The sequence below is a fragment of the Diceros bicornis genome, chromosome 20, assembly GCF_020826845.1.
Source record: "Diceros bicornis minor isolate mBicDic1 chromosome 20, mDicBic1.mat.cur, whole genome shotgun sequence".
Taxonomy (NCBI): Eukaryota; Metazoa; Chordata; class Mammalia; order Perissodactyla; family Rhinocerotidae; genus Diceros; species Diceros bicornis.
In genome coordinates, this window is record NC_080759.1 from 28,877,764 (window position 1) to 28,896,770 (window position 19,007).

At 39.4% G+C, this 19,007-nt stretch overlaps 1 protein-coding gene across 1 annotated transcript in view; it reads left to right on the plus strand.

Moving 5' to 3' along the window:
- Positions 1–19,007, plus strand: part of MROH2B (maestro heat like repeat family member 2B) — a 57,120-nt gene that overhangs the window by 1,389 nt on the left and 36,724 nt on the right. The window contains exons 3-15 of the mRNA XM_058564166.1: positions 1,275–1,385; positions 2,704–2,863; positions 3,551–3,649; positions 6,867–7,021; positions 10,317–10,457; positions 10,831–10,923; positions 11,015–11,084; positions 12,764–12,877; positions 13,986–14,059; positions 15,645–15,767; positions 16,503–16,616; positions 18,251–18,407; positions 18,554–18,594. Coding sequence (XP_058420149.1) covers positions 1,275–1,385; positions 2,704–2,863; positions 3,551–3,649; positions 6,867–7,021; positions 10,317–10,457; positions 10,831–10,923; positions 11,015–11,084; positions 12,764–12,877; positions 13,986–14,059; positions 15,645–15,767; positions 16,503–16,616; positions 18,251–18,407; positions 18,554–18,594 — 1,452 coding nt within the window. The remainder of the gene's footprint in view (positions 1–1,274; positions 1,386–2,703; positions 2,864–3,550; positions 3,650–6,866; positions 7,022–10,316; positions 10,458–10,830; positions 10,924–11,014; positions 11,085–12,763; positions 12,878–13,985; positions 14,060–15,644; positions 15,768–16,502; positions 16,617–18,250; positions 18,408–18,553; positions 18,595–19,007) is intronic.

A 19,007-nucleotide genomic window follows, 5' to 3' on the forward strand; every position in this document is an offset into this window, starting at 1 on the left:
TACTGTTTAAGCAACGATATTTAGTGTTTGAGGAATCTGAGTATCCAGCTCTAGAAGCTAGCAAAAGAATTCCCCTTTCCATAACCCTAAACAGGCAGATGTGGAAAGGAGAGGATGTCAGACTTACAACTGTGTGGATTAGAGCCTCCTCTTGTATAATTTGAGGGCTCCTATGAAAATCCCCAAAGATCTCCCCGACTCATCTGTAATGCTATTTCACAATTAGAGATTTTTTTCTCTGGGATTTAAGGCTCTTCTGGCTTCAACAACGCTTTGTAAAATAACAATAACTACCCTTCACTGAACACTTATCTAGGAAGTAGAGAGCTAGAAGGTTTCCAAACAATAGTACATTCTATTATATTTACTCCACACAACTTTATGAGGTAAGTATCACTATTTCCATTTGACAACTAAGAAGAGTGAGGCACATAGAACTTACATGACTTGCTTAAGTAAGAATAGCTGGACTACATCCAAACACAAGCCTGTCTGATTCCAAAATTATGCTCCTAATCATTATTCAGTGTAGCCTCCCTATGAAGGGCAGTATCTATACCTTTACCTCTTAATCCAGTGGTTCTCAACCCTGACTGCATATTAGAATCCCTTACGCAAAGGGAGTTATTTCACACCTTGAACATGGGCCCAGGACCTCAAGGTAACATGCTTGAGGCTGTTGGAGATTACATCTTCCATGAGATGTAGCCACCTGAGAGATTTAGAAGAGTCCTCACACACAGCATCTCGTCAAGCCACCTGATTCCCAGAGGCTGCAGCTCTCTCCAAAAGAATTCGCAACTTTCTCTCCACAAAGGCAGGAAGGAAGCAAGGACCTCTAAATCTCCCTGAGGATCCACTTTCATAGCTTAGCAGCCTCTTGGGGAATCATAGTGTGTTCCTTAATACCAAAGTCACTCCCTCGTAGTAGGAGCGACAATAAGGGTGATGGTCATTTCCATTCCCCTGAGGGCCCTGCGACAGTGATTTTCCAGAGACTTTGATACATCTGGTAGCCTGCCCCTGGCTTCAATTAGATTTTGTCATAGAAATGTAGTCAAGTTTAAATAGTTGTTAGAATAAATTCTGCTTTACATTTAAGCCTTTGACTCCTGAAATTACATATTATGTTCAGGAAACCCCAATGAAGATACATAAAATCCATTGTGTAGTAGAGACACATTGCTTAGTTTCATGGTGTTATTCATTTGGACTTCATCTGATTCCTTAGTTTCGCAACTCAGATTTCTGTGTATACCTTTGTATGTTCACAGGAAGACATTTACAGTCATCTCACTTCTCTTGTCCAGAATACTGACATCTTGGATGATGCAATTGTCCAACGGTTGATTTATTATGCTTCTAAGGACATGAGAGACAACAATGTAAGTTTGATCCTTGATGACGAATCAGTGTCAAGGCCAGCAACAGGTCTTTAAGTGACCCAATTGCACCCGTGTAGACATCCATAAGCTGTTTCTACATCACTGCCAGGACCATAAATCACTTTTATTTGTTCTTCATGATAACTTGGATACTAATTACCTATTATTTACTCCTTCACAGATAAGGAAACTGAGGCAAAGCTAAGAAAGACTTTAGAAATAATATTATTCAATCCTATTTTGGATGAGGATGTTTATGCTTGGAGAGATTTTTTTCAAAGTAACACAGCTATCTATTGACAGAACAAATATCTGGAACCCAGTTTTCTTGGCTCCCATATGAATTCTTATCTCTTCATGTGCCTATTTATCTATGAATGCTAGTCATTGTAGTTGAAAAATTATTTGTAGAAATAGTTTGAGTCCTAAGATAATGTTATTCTCTCCCAGAAAGGATTTTTACTTGTTTACCTGCGAAGGGCACTAAAAATCTATGGTTAATTTCAGCACTTGAGATTTTGGGGGGCCACCTGCTGTGACTCAAAGTTTGACTACAGTCCATGGAGAGCTGATTGAACCTTTCATCTAAATGTAGCCCTTTGGGGCCTTAGACCAAAAGATGAGATGGTGGGATGACCAGAGTCTCACCCCTGGTTGGCCCTGAAATCTGACTATGCTCCCAAAATGCTGCAAAGCGGCCTCAGATGCAGGGCTTATCTCTCTGGATTCCCAATCTTTTCGGATCTCAATCCAGTAATTCATTCCACCCTACACCGTGAGATCTTTGATGTTTTTATGAGTATATTTTTAATATCTGGTCTAGCTCTTTTTACTTTCCTCAGTAGTAGAGTTGATCAAATTTACCTAGGTGACCATTACCCAAAGCAAAAGTCCTTCCTATTATCTCCAACATCAGAGATATTATTGGATCAGGACAATACTAAAACCCAAAGCTCTAGACTCCTAGCCCAATCTTCCTTTCACCATTCCCTTCAGTCTTTCAACCACAGTAATTCATATCACTTAAACATAAAACATAAATCCTAAGTTCACAGTGCCTGATCAATTAGCAAGACAACATGTATTGACTTCAAGTTTACAAGAACCCTATTAAAACCTGGTTTTAAGCATTCAAATTACCTGTGCTTTCCCAACTACTGACACGTACCCTAGAGGCTTCCACCCAGTTTGTAACAATCTGTTCTCCCTCTAGCCCAAAGCTAGCAGAACTTATAAATATTATGTAGACTATTTCCCCTCTGCAGATTCACTCTGCTCTTCCTCTGGTTGTTATTGTTATTTTCCTTTTCTTCCTCAGGTTGTCAGAGAAGTCAGAATGCTAGCTGGTGAGGTTTTGGTGTCTCTTGCTGCACATGATTTCAATTCTGTGATGTATGAAGTACAGAGTAACTTCAGGATCCTAGAGCTACCAAATGAATTTGTTGTGCTTGCCATGGCTGAACTGGCAACCAGCTATGGTATGGAGGGAACACTCTCCACATTTTTCTGGGAAACAACCACTCCCGACTGATTGTCTAAAACCCAAATGGGAGCAAATGGCAGAAGAGAGAGCATCTCTCCCTTCTGCTGTACTAAAGAATATGGATAGACGGATTTGAGTAGTCATTTATGAGCACAGATGAGCCTGCTGACCAGCCATTAGCCCATGCTGCTCTGAATTTGACTGGGCTCTCTCCCACCCTCACCTTCCCTTTCATCTGGCTTTGTGTTTGCAGAAGCACATTTTACACAAGGCATTTTCTGCAAACCACTGAACACTTGCGTGAAGTAAGGGTTTCTTACGATTAGTTTCTATACTACTTTATTTAACAGATATTTATTGAGCACCTATTACCTGTGCTAGACCCTGGGGATACAGGCGAGTTCTGGTGGGAGGGATGAGCATTAATACAATAATTACTCAAATAAGTGATTGCTACTAAACAGCAGGTACAGGTGGCTGTATAGCTAGTACATTATTTCAAGCCAACCACTCCTTGATTCTCTAAATACAGTCTGGCATTATGGTGGGGAACATCTTCTACTGTACCTCATCTGCCTCCCCCATGCAGCCTTGAAATGCTTGTTGTTGACATGAGGAGGAGTCACAGAATTCCCCAGTGTGAGAAGATAACACCTTTCTCCTCTCGTTCCCCTCACTGCAGTGTCCCAGAGTATTCCCTTCATGATGATGACCCTGCTCACCATGCAAACCATGCTCAGGCTGGCCGAGGAGGAAACGATGAAGGGAGCTTTCTGTATTGGTGGGTATCCCTGTGGTTTCCTCTTTGTGAAGACCAGACTATGAATTGAGCAAATGTCTTCTTTTTCCTTTTACTCCAGTCTTGTCCTTTCTAATAATAGTAACTACTATCTATTGAGTGCCTACCACATGGAAGGCCCTCTGCAGGGAATTCTCTCTCTCAATCCCCACAGCAGTTCTGCAAAGTAAGTACTCTTAGCCCATTTTACAGACAAGAAACTCAAGGTCATGGAAATTAAGCAATTTTCCCAAGGTGGTGACACAGTCTATAAGATACAGAGATGGGATTCAAACCTAGGTCTATATGACCACAAAATCTATATTCTTTCTACTGCCCTCTATGGCCTCCATGTAAACCAGCCTTTTTTAATTGGATCACACTTTCTCTACAATGATTATGAGGGCTTACCAGTTCTTAGCAGTAGGCTAAATTTTGACATCTCTTTATAATGCAATATTGTGATAATGATAAGTAAACAATCTAATCAAAATGCAAGCAATCATAAAATCCAAGAAAATAGGTAAACAAACTATGGTCACAAATCCCCCTCTACCCCAAAACAAATATATCTACAGTAATCAAGGGTCTACAGAGAAGAACATGCCCTGGAATTCCTAGGAAAAAACATTGACAGCACACTGAGAGGCTTCTTGGATGAGTCTGGAGACCAAGACTCTTGTCTGTGATCAGCCACTGGACCATCAGGTGACTCTGCCCTTCTCTCAATCTCAGTTTCACCTCTAAAAACATCAAATGAAGTGATTGCTAATATCCTTTCCAGCTCTAATATCCCAACACAACTATTTTGCAATATTTTAAAGCCCATACTGTCAGGAATGTTGTCTTTACCTATCAACCAAGTCTTTTCTATTCCATTTCACCCGTTTCTTTTTGTTCTGTCACCAATGAAGGTAATATTTGTACCTGATACATATTGAGAATTTACTACATGTCCGGGAGCTGCCTTGCATATTTTAAGATTATTATTTCATTGAACCCAGGGCACAGCAACCCCATGAGGTAATTTTACCTCCATTTTACAGATGAGAAAATTGAGGCTTAAAAGATTAAACAGGTTGCCTGTGGCCACACATGTAGGAGGTGGCAGAGCCAAGATTTGAACTATGACAGTCCAACTCAAGGACTTGAGCAACTACACTAGATTAGCCTACTTTTCAACAGTCTTTACTTTCCCTACTTACTTTCACAGCTAACATTGTGTTCCTGCAAAAAAAAACTTTGGTGCTTCTAATAGCACTTCTACCTCCAAAATTAACAACCAAGAAGGTAAAAGGAAATAAAATCAGAAATCACCATGGCAATGAATAAGAGAATTCTCTGTCTTTGTGTTATAAAGTTATCTATGTGCCCTTCAGTCCTAAAGAAACTTTTGCCAAACTGCTGTGAAAGAAAGGGTATAAAATTTAATAGCCATCCATCTATCCATCTATATATTCATTCAATCATTCAGCAAATAAGCAGACATTGTGTTCGTTGCTTCAGATGCCATCAACAAACAAGATATCATCCCTTCTCTCATGTTGCTTATAGGCCAATGAGAAACACACACACAACAACAAACACACAGACGTGCATAAAAGATAATGATAAAGTGTAGCAGGAGATTATCAGAAAGTGTTTGGAGGGAATGTGAGTGAGTCAATAAATGGCCAGCTCTAAAGCTGAGATACTTGGGATCTTTTCCAGAGTATTCTTTGAATGTAAGATATCTTTGAGAAAGTAAACTACAAATTTTCTTTGTCATCTAATGAAGGCATAGCATGAAGGTTGAAGAAAAAAGTTATGTTATTTAATGCATTTGATGCAAATATATATGAGCTAGTGGCCTAAGTGATATTTTTGCAGGCCCAAGATTTTTTAAAATTTTATTGAAATAAGACAAACACGCAGGAAAACATCCGAGTCAGAAGTGTACAGGTTGGTGTTGGCCCTGTGACGCAGTGATTAAGTTCGGCATGCTCCGCTTTTGTGGCCCGGGTTCACGGGTTCGGATCCCACAATCCTCAACCATGCTGTGATGGCGATCCACACACAAAATAGAGGAATATTGGCACAGATGTTACCTTAGAGCTAATCTTCCTCAAGCCAAATAAAAAAGGAAAATTGGCGACAGATGTTAGCTCAGGGTGAATCTTCCTCAGCAAAAAGGAAAAAAAAAGAGGTGTACAGGTTGATGAGTTGTCACAAAGTGAACTTATCCATTTGACCACCATTCAGGTCAAGGAGTGGGACACCCCAGAGGCCCCCCTCATCTTTTCTCCCAATCATCACTCTCTCCATAGTCTCCAAGGGTAACCACAGTTCTAACTTCTAATACCAAAGATTAATTTTGCCTATTTGTGAGACTCATACATGTCACTTTGTGTAGCTATAGTCCATTTTCATTTCTGTATACTACTACACGTCTATACTACAATTTATTTTTCCATCCTACCTGTTGGCAGATATTTGGACTGTTTTCTGTTTGAGGTTATGACAAAAAAAAAGCTAATATGAACATTCTTGTAAAAGTTTTTAGTGCCTATATGTATGCATATCTAATGACTACACACCTAGGAATGGAATTTCTGAGTCATAGAAAACATATATTCAACTTTGGTAGATAGTGCCAAAGAATTTTCCAAAGTGTTTGTATCAGTTCATACTCCCACCAGCAGTATGTGAAAATACCAGCTGCACCTTAGGCTTGTCAACACTTGACATTGCCTGTCTTAAATTTTAGTCATTCTGGATGGTATGTCACAGTATCTCATTATGGTTTTTTTTTGGGGGGGGGGGGTAAGATTAGCCCTGTGCTAACATCTGTTGCCAATCTCCCTCTTTTTCTTTTTTATCTCCAAGCCCCAGGACATAGTTGTATATCACCGTTGTAGAGTTGTAGCTCTTCTATGTGGGACACATCAGCATGGCTTGATGAGCAATGAGTAGGTCCTCACCCAGGATCCAACCCAGCAAACCCCGGGCCACCAAAGCAGAATGCGTGAACTTAACCGCTACACCACAGGGCTGGCCCTCTCATTATGGTTTTCATTTACATTTCACTAATGTGGCTGAACACTTTTTATATGTTTACTTGGTACAGTTATAAGATTTTATAGAAACTGTTTGCTGATCATTAGTACTCTCTTCTCAAATTATTTTATGGTCCTTCCTATCTTCATGTTTTTCTTGGTCTGTGATTATTTTTAAAATGCAGCCCTTGAGAAGTTCAGCAAAGCCATTTACAAATATGTCAACCACTGGAGAGATTTCCCCTATCCCAGATTGGATGCCAACCGCCTCTCTGACAAGATCTTCATGCTGTTCCGGTATATAATGGAGAAGTGGGCCCCTGTGACCTCTCCCACGAAAGTGAGTGGGGGTGTCAGCATGCCTCAAGCTAGCTCTCCTTCCATGCTGGTTGAACTTCCTCTTCTCTTTTTAACGTGATAATTAATCTCAGTTCTTTTGGAACATTATGAGTTGTGTATTATCAGGTTTATCAAATCTTTTGTCTTTCCTATTTCAAATCACTATTTATTCATTCTTTCAACTAATATTGGTTGAGTCCCCATGACACACCCAACACTGTTCCACATGCTGGGGATACAGCAGGGATTAAACACACCAAAATCCCCACTCTCATGGAACTGACATCCCAATGTTGGAGAGAATAATAAACAAGATAAAATAAGTAAAATATATAGAATGTTAGCTATTCATGTCTTAAATATCATGACCCATATTTGGGCTGAGTCATTGATTAGAAAAAACAACAATCCACAGAAATTTCCTGCATCTGTGAATATCACAGTGAAATAAAATAACATCTTAAGAATGTACTTGGCTGCTTCAAAATATTGTAATGCCTTATAGAGAATAGATTACAAAGTGCATTCACATATATAATCCCATCCTTGTCTTGCTTAATTGCTATAATTTTTTTAAAGTAGGAAAAATTATATCCTACTTAGATCTCTTTCTTGCTATATTATAAAAGATTTAACATTTAGCTACATTCTCTAGTTCAATTTCTTTTCTATACTTTAAGCTATTAAAGAATTTATTTTTTTAACATGCTGGCGTGCTTAAATCATTAGCAAACATGGAACTTTTAAAATATCCTGTAGAAGCCTTTTCTTCAAGACACTTGGAAAACAAAATGCAATACAAATTTGATGACCACTTTCCCAGCTTCCCACAGGAAGAGTTAGGCAAGTGACGAGAAGGTACACAAAGTAATAAGGGAGCACAGAAGAGAAGCACTTACCTCCTGTAGTGAGTGCTGGGAAGGCTGTGACATTGGAACTGAGCCTGTAGCCCATGAAGTCGTTCACAACAGGGAAGGTGCATTCCCTAACGAGGGAATAAAACCTACTGAAGCATAGGCTGGAGATGGGATAACACGCACACTTGAGTTAGCCAGTGGGAGAAGGGGAAGGGGAAAGGGGAAAGGAGATATAGAAGCAGAAAGAAATGAAACCAGAAAGGTGGGCGTAATGAAGAGCCTTGAATGCTACACGGGAGCTTGGACTTTTTTTTAAGAAATGAGACACCTTTAAAGGATTTTAAGCAAAGATTTGAATATCAGAAAAATCATTCTAATATCAATGTTAAAGGTGGAGGGGTATAGGCATGGATTAAGACAAGACTATCAGTTAGGAGGCTACAGAAATATTCTAGGTCATAAATGCTAAGATCAGTTAATGCAGTATCAGTGGTACAGATCTGAGCAGTCAGATGCTGAAGAGTACAATCAATAGGTCTCGGCATCAAGTGGATGTTTATAACGAGGGAAATGGAGGCATGTGGGATGATTCCTAGATTTCCAATTTGAGTGATCTTGGGGCCATTAATCAAGATACGAAAAACAGGAAGAATAACACATTTGGGGCAGTAAAAAAAAAAAATGGATTTAATTTTAGACATTTTGACTTGAATACCTATGGGACATCCAAGTGGAGATATCAGTAGGTTCGCGGCTACTGAGGATTTGTGTTAAGAAGAAAAGCAAAAACTGGATACATAGATTTGACTATCATCATTACATAAGGGGCAATTGAATAAATGGTTTGGGATAAAGTTGTTCAAGAAGAGTACATAGAGTGGAGAAGTGCCAAAAATAGACTTCCGGGGGATCAATATTTAAGGGGAAGGCAGAGGGAGAAGCACTCATGATGGAGAATTGAGAATGTGCTGCTAAAGGAATAGGAGAACCAAGCAGAATGAGATCTTAGAAACTAAGAAAGGAGGAATTTTCAAGAAGTGAAGAGAGATCTACAGAGCCCGTTGGTATAGTGCTCAAGCAAGAAAAATCTTGAAAAATGTCCATTGCATGGAAATGTAGTAGAAGAATCATCCAGCTGACACACGGTCTTGAGTGGAATAAATGTTTGTTATCATTAAGCACTAAATTTTGAGGTGGTTTGCTGTACCGCAAAATTTAGCTGATAGAAAAAAATTCATCATATAATATTAAGTAGAAAAAGCAGAATATAGATTATATATTTAGGGCCGGCCCCGTGGCTTAGCGGTTAAGTGTGCGCGCTCCACTGCTGGCAGCCCGGGTTCGGATCCTGGGCGCGCACCAACACCCTGCTTCTCCAGCCATGCTGAGGACGCGTCCCACATACAGCAACTAGAAGGATGTGCAGCTATGACATACAACTATCTACTGGGGCTTTGGGGGGAAAATAAATAAACAAATAAAAAAATCTTAAAAAAAAATTAAATTAAAAAAAAAAAGAACTATATATTTAAAAACGGTTCCAATTTTTAAGAAACTAAAATGCATAGAAGAAAGAAAGGAAAGAATAAATCAAACAAATAAAGAACCTATTAAAAATACACCAAACCGTGATTTTCTATGAGCACCGTGGGTACTATGTTTTCTTCTTCATCATAATTTTTGTGACTTCTGAATTTTTACAGTCAATATATATCACGTTTATATTTTATACTTATTCCTTTTTGGGGGGGGGTTGTTTTGTTTTGTTTTGTTTGCTGAGGAAGATTGGATCTGAGCTAACATCTGTGCCCATCTTCCTCCATTTTGTATGTGGGATGCTGCCACAGCATGGCTTGATGAGCAGTGTATCCATCCGCGCCCAGGGTTCAAACCTGTGAACCCTGGGCCGCCGAAGTGGAGCACACGAACTTAACCACTACACCACTGGGCCAGCCCCTATACTTGTTCATTTTTGATGTCAATAAAAGCAGAGTATAATGGATTGAGGGGTAAATGCGAGGTGGGAAGTGGAGATAGCAAATGTAGGCCACTCCTTCAAAAAGCTTTGCTCTGAGAGAAAGGAAGGAGAAACAGAATTGGGTGGGCTAATAGTGGGGTCAAAGTGATATGATATGAGGGAAATTTTTAATTTGTTAATGTATTGAAAGAAAGTGACTATTAAAGGTTAAAGAAATAGGAGAGAGGAGCAAATGTTGAAATGAGTATCAATATAGATATAGATATAAATATAAATATAATTCTGCTTCATACAATGATCTTACCCCAAACATTTTTTAAAGTTTTTTAAAGAAAGCTTTCTTGGTTGAAAGCAGTGAGAAAAATTTGGGGGGAGGGGTATCTAAAGCTCCCGTTCTTCTAAGAAATGTACAAAAAGCATAATGAAGTATTAGAAATGGCATTCGTTCCCTGCCTCTGCAGACTTTGGCCATCGTTAAGGCCCATGGCCCCACAGTGAGCCTGCTGCTCCATCGGGAGGACCTCTGTGAATATGCCCTGGGCCAGGTGCCCTGGCTCCTGAACCAGTATAAAGACAAAGAGATTGATTTCCACGTCACTCAGGTAAGAGCCATACCCTAAAGGAACTGATTCAGAGAGTCGACTGGCAACCGTCCTGGAGGATATTAAGTCTCAAGAGGGCCTAGGAACTTAAATATCTGTTTGGGCAGCTGAACTTAAATACTCTTGGGGAATATGAGGTAAAGAAGAGGTTGGCATAGCTGGATGATGGAAACTCCAGAAAGGGATTGAGAATTTTCTTATCAAGCTGCTGTTGTTCCATAAGGTGGAGGGGCCAGAATCACTAAAGAAAACTGGTACCCGCAGGAAGATTATGGGTTTGTTCTCCTCACAAACCTTAATTATTTGCCTTCCGTATGGGGTGCTGCTGCTTCGTGGGCAGCCTCCAACTAATCTTTGAGAGCTTCCATTCTAGAGTCTAAAGCAAATATTGACCGCGACCGTTCTTTACGATGTTGACCTTCCAAAGGCCTTGAGGAGAGCCATTTTTACCAATTTGCTCCACCAGGTGAGAAGACCATGCTGTCAAATCTGACTGTTTCATTTTCACCGGTTTTCTGTTTTCAACATCTAGCACCTGATTTCTCCTCCTCATTCAGGTCTGCAGAGTTCCAGAACCTCCAGTAAAGGAAAATGAAATTGAAGCTTCAAGCTGTTTTCTCATTCTAGGTAGGACCTAGCATGCAGATGGTTTGTAATAAAAATGTCTCCGAGAGTTGATGACAACAATGATAAAGGGAGTGCAAACTGTCGCATTAGTTGCTTTCACACATACACACACAAAATGTTTCTTCAGTTCACACTATTCTATGTCTGTCCCTATCCTACCCATTCCCAAGGACAGCACGATAGGTGAGGTGACCATTCATCCTGGTTTGCCTGGGACTAAAGGATTCCCAGGGAGATAGAAATTTAGGTTCTAAAACCAGAAAAATCCCAGGCATATTTTGGATGTTAACCCCTTGCTGGATATATGGATGGCAAATATTTTTTCCCATTCCATAGGTTGCCTTTTCATTTTGTTGATGGTTTTCTTTTCTGAGCAGAAGCTTTTTAGTTTGATGTAGTCCCACTTGTTTATTTTTGCTTTTGTTGCCCCTGCTTTTGGTGTCAAATCCAAAAAATCATTGCCGAGACCAATGTCAAGGAATTTACTCCCTATGTTTTCTACTAGGAGTTTTACAGCTTCAGGTCTTTTGTTCAAGTCTCTTTAATCCACTTTGATTTGATTCTTGTGTGTGGTGTAAGATAGGGGTCCAGTTTCATTCTTTTGCATGCAGCTGTCCACTTTTCCCAACACCATTTATGGAAGAGACTATCTTTCCCCATTGCATATTCTTGGCTCCTTTGTTGAAAATTAATTGACCATATATACATGGGTTTATTTCCAGGCAAACCAGAATGCGTTCCTATCCCCTAAGGATAGGAAATGCATTTTTCTTGGTATCTGAGAATCTTTGAAACTGTGTCAAACCCAACTCTTTTTCTCCCTGGTCATCTCTTCATATCTGTTCCTTATCTCTCTCTGCCTCCTTCACTCTCTCTCTTTTCCTCTTGCTCTCTCATCATAGTCCCACCCATCACCTGGTTAGAATACCTAGCACAGATTGTAGAAGAGTCACCAAGGTCCCAGGGTGAGGATACAAAACTACGTTCTAACATAGGCCCTGAGGACAAGGGAAAAGAGCAATCCTATACCTTCCCACACCTCCACCCTCCCCAAAATATGTCATTTCTACTACTTCATTGTGTGCCCTTCTATTATGTTCTAGTTCTCTCCTAACTGATCCCTCTCTTTCTATACTTTCCACTTCTCTATGCCTCAGCCTAGTTAACTACTTCACTTTTTCTCTGACAATTTGCAACCCAAACTGCGCTACTCCAGCCAGGCCTTTCCTCACTCTTCCCTGCTTCCGGCCCTACCTCTGCAGCTCTCTAGCTCCACAGCCAGTGAAGCGTCACTCCGGTCTTTGCCTCTGTGTTCACAAGGTATTCTCCCTGTGTCTCTGTGTCTGTGTCTCCTTTTCTTATAAAGAAACCAGTCACATTGTACTAGGGCCCAACCTAAGACCTCATCATAACTTGATTCCATCTGCAAAGAATCTAATTTCCAAATAAGGTCACATTCACAGGTATGAACAGAAGTGGGCCTAGGTATAGAAAACTGTCTTAGTGACCAAATTGCTTAATGAATTCTGTGACACTGAAGAAACACAGGCATCATAAAATCTAATTACCAACCGAAGAGTGACTTTGACAATCCTCGTAGACTACCTTCTTGCTATTCATAAGTATTTTACCTAAGGTGAAAATGAGTTCTATGACTTCAGTATTTCTTAAACCCGCAGCGCATTCCAGCCCTGCAGACCTGGTGGAATTCTTTGAGGAACAAATGGGAAGTAATAATGAAGCCATTCGAATGGGAATCTTGACTTTGTTAAGATCAGCTATCAATGCAGAAGGTAAGCGATAGGGATGAAGCCAAACAAAGTGGTGTATTTTGTACCAAGAAGCAAACTGAAGTCCGTGCACTCTCTAATCCTATCCTATGTCTTTGGGATGTTTATAGAACATCAGATTCAAGTGAAGCTCGGTCTTCTCAGTCGTCTACAGTCTACTGCTTTTAAACAGGCATTTTCAGTTACCTCTCTTCTTTCGTAATATTTACGGATGCACCCAGTTGAGAAGGACAAGTAGAATATTTAAGAATCGAATTTAGAAGTTAGAAGATCTAATAAGCTGGTTAACGGCCCAATAAAGAAGGGGTGGGAGGAGTGCACAGTATTCTAAAGATTAATACCTTTAGAAAAGAGCAGAATTTAATGAAATATATTTCATTAACTCCAAGAAGCTCATATTTTCATGACTTTGGAATGCATCTTACAATTGATGGCATCTTTCATTATTATCAGCCACTATAGTTTTTCTTTTTTGGTGCGATATAAAATAATAATGCCTCATAAAATTGAGGATATCTTGGATTTGAGAAAGCATGACAATTCATTTTTGCTCTGCATTATAATAGTTCTTTTAAATTCAGTTAGAATTGGGATTTACCGAAGAATCAGCAGACAAGGAATATGAAGTAGTTTCACAAAATTTAAAGCTGATCCACTGGGCATGATGTATTGAATCCATTTTGGAATCTAACATTTTAAACAAGATGAAACAAAATGTAATAGAGGGGCCAGCCCCATGGCCTAGTGGTTAAGTTCAGCGCACTCCACTTTGGCGGCTCAGGTTGGGTTCCCAGGCATAGACCCACAGCACTTGTCAGTGGCCATGCTGAGGCAACGACCCACATACAAAATAGAGGAAGAGTGGCAATAGCTGTTAGCTCAGGGCAAATCTTCCTCAGGAAAAAAAAAAAAAAAGGTAATAGCAAAGAAAGCAATCAATATCATTAAAGAGTTGGAAAAGAAAAGGGTAGGAAGGAACTGAGTAACATAAAATGTTAAAGACAAGAGACTTTGCAGTTATGTACCATAACTCTAATGGGTTTACATCAATCCTACATCATACTGTACTCCTACTGAATCGAGCCTATCAACCTCTCCATCTGTCTTTCAGAGCCCAACTTGAGGGATCACATCACTTCAATTGAAAGAACAGTCAAGGTCGTCATGGGTGACCTCAGCATAAAAGTAAGAGAATTAATGGGGACTTTTATTTGGTTGATGGTAGTTTTAGGAGTAAATGAAATGGTTTTGACTATTTAAGGACCTACTTATGAGGTTGCTTTATAAAGAACTCAGTGATCAATTCTATTTTTAGAAGAACTTCATCTTTCCCAAAAAAAACTATATCAAGGCAAAGTTCCAAAGTACATTCAGTTCAAGGGCTTCTCAGTAGAAAAAGAGATTTTTTCCCAGAGTATCACTATGTCATGCTCTTCAAATATTTTAAAAATCAATTAATTATAAAGATAGTATATCTTCCTCTGAAAAATAATAACCCCTGAACCTTGTTCTGAGCATAGACATCCTGTTTTCCAACCAGGGAGCACCTAGAGCAAGTCTTACACGTAATAGATTGCTCAATATTTCCTGACTATTTGATTAAAGTATTCCATGTTAGGAAAGATATAGAATTTATGCTGGAACAAATAAAAAAATAGCAATTGTATTTTTTTGTATAAAACCATATTTTGTTTGGATCAAAGCCCTACAAAGAAGCCAATGAAGAGGAGAAGATTCCCCTAAGAGGCTTTAGTTGCCAGTGACTATGTTTAAAATAACAAAAGCTATACAATAAACAACAATGAAGTGATTATATGTAAAAATCTGACCTAGTAACTGGCCGAACCAATCAAAGAATTACTAGAAGATTTTAGGGTAGAATAAAGAGCACAGAGACTTTAAGGAAGGCCAGCTCCTCAGGCAAAAATAGGGAGAAAGTGTACCTCTTTTTTCTCACTTAGGGAGACTACTGGGTGCCTTTACGCTAATTGCCACCATGTAGCCCTGCCTTCCTGTTCAAAATTATTGTTTTCTTCCTACCCTCCATTAAAAGACCTATTCACTAAGGAATTAGATCTGAGCTTTTTATCCTCCAGGGAAGCAATCCAATAAACTAGTTGAAGCCAAATTATTAAAAACTTGTAACACAGGTTCATAACCCCTTATTCCAATCCCCAGGGTCAGATATATTTCAGAATTCACAATTTTTCAGATTTTAGAGAAACATTACTGTGATAGTAGCCCACGATCAGATCCATCAATATTTCTGAAAGAAAATGTATGCATTTCCACACTATATAGAATAAAGTAAAGACTACAAATAGCTTTAAAATAGTTCAATTTGGGTTTTGCCACCAATGAGTTGGCAGCAAATTTAAGAAACAAAATCCCAATTTTTGGAGTTGTCTGGATTTTGAATTTGTGGATAAGGGATTTTGGAACTTTATTTCAATGCAATATCTTTGAGGATTTTAAAAGTGAGGCCATGTTCTAGCCCAAAGTTACCAACATTTCACAACATATAGCAATAGAGGATACGTCTGGGAGCTAGGGAGAAAGATTTTAGTTAAACAGATCCTTTCTGGTGACCCTTAACTCATAATCTATAGATTACTGTCTGCTCCATCTATCATAGTAACATCATTCAACTTATACTCTTTTTTGACAAGATTCCCACTAAATGATCCATGAAGGTTAAAAAATAGGAGAAGCTAAATTTTCATTCTGCCCAACATAGCAAAATGTTGTGAATGCATTTTTCTTACTCTAGGTAAGGAATTCCACCCTCCTCCTCATCCAAACCATGTGTGGAAAATGCTACATTGAAGCCCGGGAAGGATGGCCACTGATTGATTATGTCTTCTCCCAGTTTGCAATGTCCAACAGGAATCTGGTAGGAAGAGGTGGAAATTTTAAGTGCTATACAATGAAAAGTGCAGTGGGCTTCACAAGAAATGGCTGGGGTTCCATTCAATAACTGATTGAGAAGTTATATTTCAGTCTTATCATTTTTATTGATAAATTTTTCAGCATCTAGTGTTCTTGGCTCTCTTTCACTGATATCACTTCTAACTTATAATAAACAGAGGACAGCTTAAATCACAGTTTGTCCTAAGGAGGAGGCAACCTGGCTTCAAAGGCTTGGTTTGGAGAGAGGCGGAGAAAGTGAATTGTTTAGAGAAAATAAGAGGCTCCAATACTTGCTGCACTAGAGCTGGCTTCCTTTGGATGAACAGCCTGAAAAGCAGATGTGTAAGATCTCAATAATCTTAGCAAGCTCATCACAATGGAAATTACAGTCCACTCCACTAGGAAGCAGTATCTTCGAAAATTCTTGCCCCAGAGAAAATGGCAAAGGCCTAAGGGAGAGAGGGAATATCTGTAGTTCAAGGATCCTTACAATTTTTTCTTTTCTGCTTTAGTCAGGGGTGGTTTTTCGACCCTACTCCTCTAAGGAGCACTTTAAAATAGGATTAGATACTGGAAATCAAGACCCCTGGGTTCCATGAGCCACTTAAATTGAGTGACTACATCCTCTACCCCAGAGTCTGAGAGCACATCCAAGGAAGGTCAGAGAGGACCAACAGGGGGGATTACTTGCAAGTCACCTGTTTCATCTTTCTTAAAGGAGAAACTAACAAAACCTAACTCCCATGAGGATGAAAAGGGAGAGAAATCTGTCCGAGACACAAGCCTCGAGGTCTTAAAAACTCTGGACCCACTGGTCATTGGAATGCCCCAGGTAAGTCATTATACCTGTCACCACTTATAGTTACTTTGATCATCTTTCTAAAGCTCTGCCCATTTAGGAGTAAAGACAGGAGTTTGTACTCCACATGTCACCAGCTTTTTATACTCTGACTAGAGGAAGTGTATTGCAATGCTCAGTGCCCAGCACACAGTAGTTCCTCAAAAACAGGTGTTGAATTAATTAATTAATCTCTTATATCTGGATAGCAAATGACAGTTTATAAGCACCTTAGTATATTATTTCTCTTCTTTCCCTAACTCACCTGGACGTATTGTTAAGTAGTGAGTGGTGATTCTAACGCAGTGAATGCTAAACTTTCCCTATTCGTTCAATGGGGATTAGTGAATGCTAAATTAGTGAATGCTAAACATTCCCCATCATTCAATTCATTCATTCATTCATTCATTTCCCCATTCAAGTCTGAAGGTCAAGAGGAGGAGCCTTGGAATCTGTATTTTCCTTAAGCAAAACAACCTGAGAAAGAATTTAGTGGCCAGAAATACATGGCACAGCCAGAGGACAATCAACAGACCAATTTAAGTGGATGGGAGTCTTCACCTAGGATAGTATTTAAAGTGTGGTTCTTGGATTGCCTGGGATATTTATTTAAAATACAGATTTCCAGGCCACATGCCAGACCTACTGAATCAGCATATCTGGACATGGGGCCAAAGAATCTGCATGCAAATAAATTCCAACATTTCTGATGCATACTAAGGTTTGAGAAGTCCTGAACTAGCCGTAAATAATGGAAAAGTAGTCTAGGGCCAGACTCTAAAGAGCCTGAAATGACAAACTCCTACCTTGTGCTTGATGAGCCATTGAAAATTGTAAGCAAGGCTAAACATTTAAAATGATAATTGTAGGAAATCAGTGGATTGACGTAGGGGTAGACTAAAAGTAAAGAGACTATAAATGAGATCAGATGCGACTCATAGGAAACGGAGCAGGGTCATAATGGTAGGGAGGAAAATACGGAAGGGCATGAGAGATCTTGCAATGAAAAAAGGACTGGGCTTGGTCATTAACTATAGATGACAAGATAAAAGGGAGTCCAAGTTGACCCCTAGGTTTCGAATAGGACCAGGGAGTTTTCCAGGGGACGTGAAACATACTGACTAAAGAAACCAGATGTTCCAGACCTCTAGAGAAAGATGATCAGTGTCTGAAGCACAGAGAGTAGCAGCAGCCCATTCGCTGTCCATTTCCAGTCATTTTCACTTGGGGCAGTCCCACTCCAGCCATGGAGTTTGAGGAAATATATGGGCCATTTTGGGTTGCCACGCTGACAAGGGTTTACCAGCTGTTAGTGAATGAAGCCCAGGGGTGCTAGACTTCCTGCAGTGTCTAGAACAGTTCTTCACAATGAAGCATTGTCCTGCCCTAAATACCAGCAACACCCCCATGGAGAAACACTGACCAATGCTCACTACAACCAGCACCTGAAAATGAATGTGCTATGCAGAGATTTTATTTAATGATTTCGCCTTCATTTCACCTGAAGAGCAAAATAATAACAAGTGAAGGAAAATTTTTTAAATCAGTGGGAAACACACAGTGAGGACCGAGGAGAAATAATGGAAAAGAACAAGCAATACTTGCATCTTGCTGTATGTTTTCCACAGGTGTTATGGCCAAGAATCTTGACTTTTGTGGTACCTGCGGAATATACGGGAACTCTGGAATATCTGTTTAATATTATCAGGATTCTGATTATGGCAGAGGAGAGGAAGAAGAATAATGCCAAGGAGTCAACGGCACTTGTCATCTCAACAGGAGCTGGTTTGTACATTCGAAAACAAAGCAAAACATTTCTCTTATGAGAGACTCATTTCCAGAAAGGCAATAGTGCTGTCATCATATACCCAACCCCAATCTGAATTTTTCTAGCCCCCACAGCAATAATGAAAATTGCTTTCTCTTTCTAGTGAAACTTCCTTCACCACAACAGCTGCTGGCCAGACTTCTGGTGAGTGACAAAAAACCAGTGTGGGATAAATTTAAGCTGATATAAATAATTCAGTTCCAAATAAATGCTAATAAAAATTACATAGGTATTCCAAATCAAAAGAAACATGAAAATGGCATAATAAATGTTCTGCTATACTAATGATGCTCATGAAGATTTATTGTTGGCAAGATTTTCTTCTCACCCTGAACTGCTTGTTAAAATTTATTTATGATCTTAAAATAAGCACAGACTGAATTTGATCCATAAGCACCACTCAAACAAATTCCACATCTATTGTTTAGATTTCCGTCTCTTCTTTTGGCCCCATATGTATCATTTACTTAAGCCCTATTTTCACATGCTCTTATTTTAATTAATAAATATATTTAAGTGTTGGTACCTTCCATTTAATTTTGGTTGATGGTTTCCGT